This window comes from Oncorhynchus clarkii, chromosome 13 (genome assembly GCF_045791955.1).
Source record: "Oncorhynchus clarkii lewisi isolate Uvic-CL-2024 chromosome 13, UVic_Ocla_1.0, whole genome shotgun sequence".
NCBI lineage: Eukaryota > Metazoa > Chordata > Actinopteri > Salmoniformes > Salmonidae > Oncorhynchus > Oncorhynchus clarkii.
Window position 1 is genome coordinate 1,684,070 of NC_092159.1, and position 7,500 is coordinate 1,691,569.

General features: G+C 55.6%; 1 protein-coding gene across 1 annotated transcript in view; it reads right to left on the bottom strand.

Moving 5' to 3' along the window:
* Nucleotides 1–7,500, bottom strand: part of LOC139423707 (monocyte to macrophage differentiation factor 2-like) — a 32,841-nt gene that overhangs the window by 17,097 nt on the left and 8,244 nt on the right. Inside the window, exon 2 of the mRNA XM_071175317.1 lies at nucleotides 1–24. This exon is cut by the window's left edge and continues 58 nt beyond it. Coding sequence (XP_071031418.1) covers nucleotides 1–24 — 24 coding nt within the window. The remainder of the gene's footprint in view (nucleotides 25–7,500) is intronic.

The window sequence follows — 7,500 nt, forward strand, 5'->3', positions numbered from 1 at the left end:
GACGGAACTCTGTTATTCATAAATCTGGAATTCAGAACAGACAACAAACAGAACAATCAGCAATCTGACAATCAGCCAGTCAGCCAATCAGCCAGTCAGCCAATCAGCCAGTCAGACAGTCAGAACAGACAACAAACAGAACAATCAGCGATCTGACAATCAGCCAATCAGACAGTCAGCCAATCAGCCAGTCAGCCAATCAGACAGTCAGCCAATCAGCGTTCTGACAGTCAGCCAATCAGACAGTCAGCCAGTCAGCCAATCAGCCAGTCAGCAATTCAGAACAGACAACAAACAGAACAATCAGCGATCTGACAGCCAATCAGACAGTCAGACAGTCAGACAATCAGCCAATCAGCCAGTCAGCCAATCAGCCAGTCAGAACAGACAACAAACAGAACAATCAGCGATCTGACAATCAGCCAATCAGACAGTCAGCCAATCAGCCAGTCAGCCAATCAGACAATCAGCGTTCTGACAATCAGCCAATCAGACAGTCAGCCAATCAGACAGTCAGCCAATCAGACAATCAGCGTTCTGACAGTCAGCCAATCAGACAGTCAGCCAATCAGCCAGTCAGCCAATCAGACAGTCAGCCAATCAGCCAATCATCCAGGCAGACAGTCAGCCAATCAGACAATCAGCATTCTGACAATCAGCCAGACAGTCAGCCAATCAGCCAGTCAGACAGTCAGCCAATCAGACAATCAGCGGTCTGACAATCAGCCAATCAGACAGTCAGCCAATCAGCCAGTCAGCCAATCAGACAGTCAGCCAATCAGCCAGTCAGCCAATCAGCCAGTCAGCCAATCAGCCAGTCAGACAGTCAGCCAATCAGACAATCAGCGTTCTGACAGTCAGCCAATCAGCCAATCAGCCAGTCAGACAGTCAGCCAATCAGAATTCTGACAATCAGCCAATCAGACAGTCAGCCAATCAGACAGTCAGCCAATCAGCCAGTCAGCCAATCAGACAATCAGCGGTCTGACAATCAGCCAATCAGACAGTCAGCCAGTCAGCCAATCAGCCAGTCAGCCAATCAGACAGTCAGCCAATCAGCCAGTCAGCCAATCAGCCAGTCAGACAGTCAGCCAATCAGCGTTCTGACAGTCAGCCAATTAGACAGTCAGCCAATCAGACAATCAGACAGTCAGCCAATCAGACAATCAGCGTTCTGACAATCAGCCAATCAGCCAGTCAGCCAATCAGCCAGTCAGCCAATCAGACAATCAGACAGTCAGCCAATCAGACAATCAGCGTTCTGACAGTCAGCCAATCAGACAGTCAGCCAATCATATAGTAACATTACTGACTCTATATTATTAAATGATACTGCCCCTCTCCCCCCCTCATTTTCTCTCCCTCCATCAGTCTGTGTTCTCTCTCTCTCCACCTCCCTCCATCAGTCTGTGTTCTCTCTCTCTCCACCTCCCTCCATCAGTCTGTGTTCTCTCTCTCCACCTCCATCAGTCTGTGTTTGTTCTCTCTCTCCACCTCCCTCCATCAGTCTGTGTTTGTTCTCTCTCTCCACCTCCACCAGTCTGTTTGTTCTCTCTCTGCACCTCCCTCCATCAGTCTGTGTTTGTTCTCTCTCTCCACCTCCCTCCATCAGTCTGTGTTTGTTCTCTCTCTCCACCTCCACCAGTCTGTTTGTTCTCTCTCTGCACCTCCCTCCATCAGTCTGTGTTTGTTCTCTCTCTCCACCTCCCTCCATCAGTCTGTGTTTGTTCTCTCTCTCTACCTCCATCAGTCTGTGTTTGTTGTCTCTCTCCACCTCCCTCCATCAGTCTGTGTTTGTTCTCTCTCTCCACCTCCCTCCATCAGTCTGTGTTTGTTCTCTCTCTCCACCTCCCTCCATCAGTCTGTGTTTGTTCTCTCTCTCTCCACCTCCCTCCATCAGTCTGTGTTTGTTCCCTCTCTCCACCTCCACCAGTCTGTTTGTTCTCTCTCCACCTCCCTCCATCAGTCTGTGTTTGTTCTCTCTCTCCACCTCGCTCCATCAGTCTGTGTTCTCTCTCTCCACCTCCCTCCATCAGTCTGTGTTTCTCTCTCTCCACCTCCATCAGTCTGTGTTCTCTCTCTCCACCTCCCTCCATCAGTCTCTGTTTGTTCTCTCTCTCCACCTCCCTCCATCAGTCTGTGTTTGTTCTCTCTCTCCACCTCCCTCCATCAGTCTGTGTTTGTTCTCTCTCTCTCCACCTCCCTCCATCAGTCTGTGTTTGTTCTCTCTCTCCACCTCCATCAGTCTGTGTTTGTTCTCTCTCCACCTCCCTCCATCAGTCTGTGTTTGTTCTCTCTCTCCACCTCCCTCCATCAGTCTGTGTTTGTTCTCTCTCTCCACCTCCATCAGTCTGTGTTTGTTCTCTCTCTCCACCTCCCTCCATCAGTCTGTGTTTGTTCTCTCTCCACCTCCCTCCATCAGTCTGTGTTTGTTCTCTCTCCACCTCCCTCCATCAGTCTGTGTTTGTTCTCTCTCCACCTCCATCAGGCTGTGTTTGTTCTCTCTCCACCTCCCTCCATCAGTCTGTGTTTGTTCTCTCTCCACCTCCCTCCATCAGTCTGTGTTTGTTCTCTCTCCACCTCCCTCCATCAGTCTGTGTTTGTTCTCTCTCCACCTCCCTCCATCAGTCTGTGTTTGTTCTCTCTCCACCTCCCTCCATCAGTCTGTGTTTGTTCTCTCTCCACCTCCCTCCATCAGTCTGTGTTTGTTCTCTCTCCACCTCCATCAGTCTGTGTTTGTTCTCTCTCTCCACCTCCCTCCATCAGTCTGTGTTTGTTCTCTCTCTCCACCTCCATCAGTCTGTGTTTGTTCTCTCTCTCCACCTCCCTCCATCAGTCTGTGTTTGTTCTCTCTCCACCTCCCTCCATCAGTCTGTGTTTGTTCTCTCTCCACCTCCCTCCATCAGTCTGTGTTTGTTCTCTCTCTCTCCACCTCCATCAGTCTGTGTTTGTTCTCTCTCCACCTCCATCAGTCTGTGTTTGTTCTCTCTCTCCACCTCCCTCCATCAGTCTGTTTCTTCTCTCTCTCCACCTCCATCAGTCTGTGTTTGTTTTGTCTGATTGATGGCAATCAGAGATGTTCTTTCAGAGTTCTGGAATCTCTCTCTCTCAGAAACTTGCTTTTTTCCATGACTACTGTTGCCTGGCAACTGCCAGTAACCATGGATCAACTGAGGCAGAAATAAGAGGTCTGTCTCTCTCACACACGAAGTAGCTGTAGTGTGGTGATGTCACTGTAGCCATGGAAACCCCCGAGCAAGGAATTTTTTATGTCACTGAAAACTCTCTTTTCCTCTTGTCTCTTTTCTTCCATCCCCTTCTCCTCCACTCCCAGATCCATCTCTCCTCTCCCTCCTTCTCCTCACTCCCAGATCCATCTCTCCTCTCCCTCCTTCTCCTCACTCCCAGATCCATCACCCTCTCCCTCCTTCCTCTTCTCCTCACTCCCAGATCCATCACCCTCTCCCTCCTTCTCCTCACTCCCAGATCCATCACCCTCTCCCTCCATCCCGTCTCCTTCTCCTCACTCCCAGATCCATCACCCTCTCCCTCCATCCCCGTCTCCTTCTCCTCACTCCCAGATCCATCACCCTCTCCCTCCATCCCCGTCTCCTTCTCCTCACTCCCAGATCCATCACCCTCTCCTGCCATCCTCTTCTCCTTCTCCTCCACTCCCAGATCCATCACCCTCTCCCTCCATCCCCGTCTCCTCACTCCCAGATCCATCACCCTCTCCCTCCATCCCGTCTCCTCACTCCCAGATCCATCACCCTCACCCTCCATCCCGTCTCCTCACTCCCAGATCCATCACCCTCTCCCTCCATCCCGTCTCCTCACTCCCAGATCCATCACCCTCTCCCTCCATCCCCTTCTCCTCACTCCCAGATCCATCACCCTCTCCCTGCATCCCCTCACTCCCAGATCCATCACCCTCTCCCTCCATCCCGTCTCCTCACTCCCAGATCCATCACCCTCACCCTCCATCCCGTCTCCTCACTCCCAGATCCATCACCCTCTCCCTCCATCCCGTCTCCTCACTCCCAGATCCATCACCCTCTCCCTCCATCCCCGTCTCCTCACTCCCAGATCCATCACCCTCTCCCTCCATCCCGTCTCCTCACTCCCAGATCCATCACCCTCTCCCTCCTTCTCCTCACTCCCAGATCCATCACCCTCTCCCTCCATCCTCTTCTCCTTCTCCTCCACTCCCAGATCCATCACCCTCTCCCTCGATCCCCGTCTCCTCACTCCCAGATCCATCACCCTCTCCCTCCATCCTCTTCTCCTTCTCCTCCACTCCCAGATCCATCACCCTCTCCCTCCATCCCCGTCTCCTCACTCCCAGATCCATCACCCTCTCCCTCCATCCCGTCTCCTCACTCCCAGATCCATCACCCTCTCCCTCCATCCCGTCTCCTCACTCCCAGATCCATCACCCTCTTCCTCCATCCCGTCTCCTCACTCCCAGATCCATCACCCTCTCCCTCCATCCCCTTCTCCTCACTCCCAGATCCATCACCCTCTCCCTCCTTCTCCTCACTCCCAGATCCATCACCCTCTCCCTCCATCCTCTTCTCCTTCTCCTCCACTCCCAGATCCATCACCCTCTCCCTCCATCCCCGTCTCCTCACTCCCAGATCCATCACCCTCTCCCTCCATCCCCGTCTCCTCACTCCCAGATCCATCACTCTCTCCCTCCATCCCTGTCTCCTTTTCCTCACTCCCAGATCCATCCCCCTCTCCCTCCATCCCCTTCTCCTTCTCCTCAATCCCCAGATCCATCCCCCTCCCTCTCCCTCCATCCCCTTCTCCTTCTCCTCCACTCCCAGATCCATCACCCTCTCCCTCCATCCCTGTCTCCTCACTCCCAGATCCATCACCCTCTCCCTCCATCCCTGTCTCCTTCTCCTCACTCCCAGATCCATCACCCTCTCCCTCCATCCCCGTCTCCTCCACTCCCAGATCCATCACCCTCTCCCTCCATCCCTGTCTCCTTCTCCACTCCGAGATCCATCACCCTCTCCCTCCATCCCTGTCTCCTTCTCCACTCCCAGATCCATCACCCTCTCCCTCCATCCCCTTCTCCTCCTCCACTCCCAGATCCATCACCCTCTCCCTCCATCCCTGTCTCCACTCCGAGATCCATCACCCTCTCCCTCCATCCTGTCTCCTGCTCCACTCCCAGATCCATCTCTCCTCTCCCTCCATCCCGTCTCCTCCTCCACTCCCAGATCCATCTCTCCTCTCCCTCCCTCCGTCTCCTCCTCCACTCCCAGATCCATCTCTCCTCTCCCTCCATTCCGTCTCCTCCTCCACTCCCAGATCCATCTCTCCTCTCCCTCCATCCCGTCTCCTCCTCCACTCCCAGATCCATCTCTCCTCTCCCTCCATCCCGTCTCCTCCTCCACTCCCAGATCCATCACCCTCTCCCTCCATCCCTGTCTCCTCCACTCCCAGATCCATCACCCTCTCCCTCCATCCCTGTCTCCTTCTCCACTCCGAGATCCATCACCCTCTCCCTCCATCCCTGTCTCCTTCTCCACTCCCAGATCCATCACCCTCTCCCTCCATCCCCGTCTCCTCCTCCACTCCGAGATCCATCTCTCCTCTCCCTCCATCCCGTCTCCTCCTCCACTCCCAGATCCATCTCTCCTCTCCCTCCATCCCGTCTCCTCCTCCACTCCCAGATCCAGCTCGCCTCTCCCTCCATCCCGTCTCCTCCTCCACTCCCAGATCCATCTCTCCTCTCCCTCCATCCCGTCTCCTCCTCCACTCCCAGATCCATCTCTCCTCTCCCTCCATCCCGTCTCCTCCTCCACTCCCAGATCCATCTCTCCTCTCCCTCCATCCCGTCTCCTCCTCCACTCCCAGATCCATCTCTCCTCTCCCTCCATTCCGTCTCCTCCTCCACTCCCAGATCCATCTCTCCTCTCCCTCCATCCCGTCTCCTCCTCCACTCCCAGATCCATCTCTCCTCTCCCTCCATCCCGTCTCCTCCTCCACTCCCAGATCCATCTCTCCCCTCCCTCCGTCTCCTCCTCCACTCCCAGATCCATCTCTCCTCTCCCTCCATTCCGTCTCCTCCTCCACTCCCAGATCCATCTCTCCTCTCCCTCCATCCCGTCTCCTCCTCCACTCCCAGATCCATCTCTCCTCTCCCTCCATCCCGTCTCCTCCTCCACTCCCAGATCCATCTCTCCTCTCCCTCCATCCCGTCTCCTCCTCCACTCCCAGATCCATCTCTCCTCTCCCTCCATCCTGTCTCCTCCTCCACTCCCAGATCCATCTCTCCTCTCCCTCCCCCTGTCTCCTCCTCCACTCCCAGATCCATCTCTCCCCTCCCGTCTCCTCCTCCACTCCCAGATCCATCTCTCCTCTCCCTCCATCCCGTCTCCTCCTCCACTCCCAGATCCATCTCTCCCCTCCCTCCCTCCATCCCGTCTCCTCCTCCACTCCCAGATCCATCTCTCCTCTCCCTCCCTCCGTCTCCTCCTCCACTCCCAGATCCATCTCTCCCCTCCCTCCGTCTCCTCCTCCACTCCCAGATCCATCTCTCCTCTCCCTCCCTCCGTCTCCTCCTCCACTCCCAGATCCATCTCTCCCCTCCCTCCGTCTCCTCCTCCACTCCCAGATCCATCTCTCCTCTCCCTCCCTCCGTCTCCTCCTCCACTCCCAGATCCATCTCTCCTCTCCCTCCCTCCGTCTCCTCCTCCACACCCAGATCCATCTCTCCTCTCCCTCCCTCCGTCTCCTCCTCCACTCCCAGATCCATCTCTCCCCTCCCTCCGTCTCCTCCTCCACTCCCAGATCCATCTCTCCTCTCCCTCCCTCCGTCTCCTCCTCCACTCCCAGATCCATCTCTCCCCTCCCTCCGTCTCCTCCTCCACTCCCAGATCCATCTCTCCTCTCCCTCCCTCCGTCTCCTCCTCCACTCCCAGATCCATCTCTCCTCTCCCTCCCTCCATCCCGTCTCCTCACTCCCAGATCCATCACCCTCTCCCTCCATCCCGTCTCCTCACTCCCAGATCCATCACCCTCTCCCTCCATCCCCGTCTCCTCACTCCCAGATCCATCACCCTCTCCCTCCATCCCGTCTCCTCACTCCCAGATCCATCACCCTCTCCCTCCTTCTCCTCACTCCCAGATCCATCACCCTCTCCCTCCATCCTCTTCTCCTTCTCCTCCACTCCCAGATCCATCACCCTCTCCCTCGATCCCCGTCTCCTCACTCCCAGATCCATCACCCTCTCCCTCCATCCTCTTCTCCTTCTCCTCCACTCCCAGATCCATCACCCTCTCCCTCCATCCCCGTCTCCTCACTCCCAGATCCATCACCCTCTCCCTCCATCCCGTCTCCTCACTCCCAGATCCATCACCCTCTCCCTCCATCCCGTCTCCTCACTCCCAGATCCATCACCCTCTTCCTCCATCCCGTCTCCTCACTCCCAGATCCATCACCCTCTCCCTCCATCCCCTTCTCCTCACTCCCAGATCCATCAC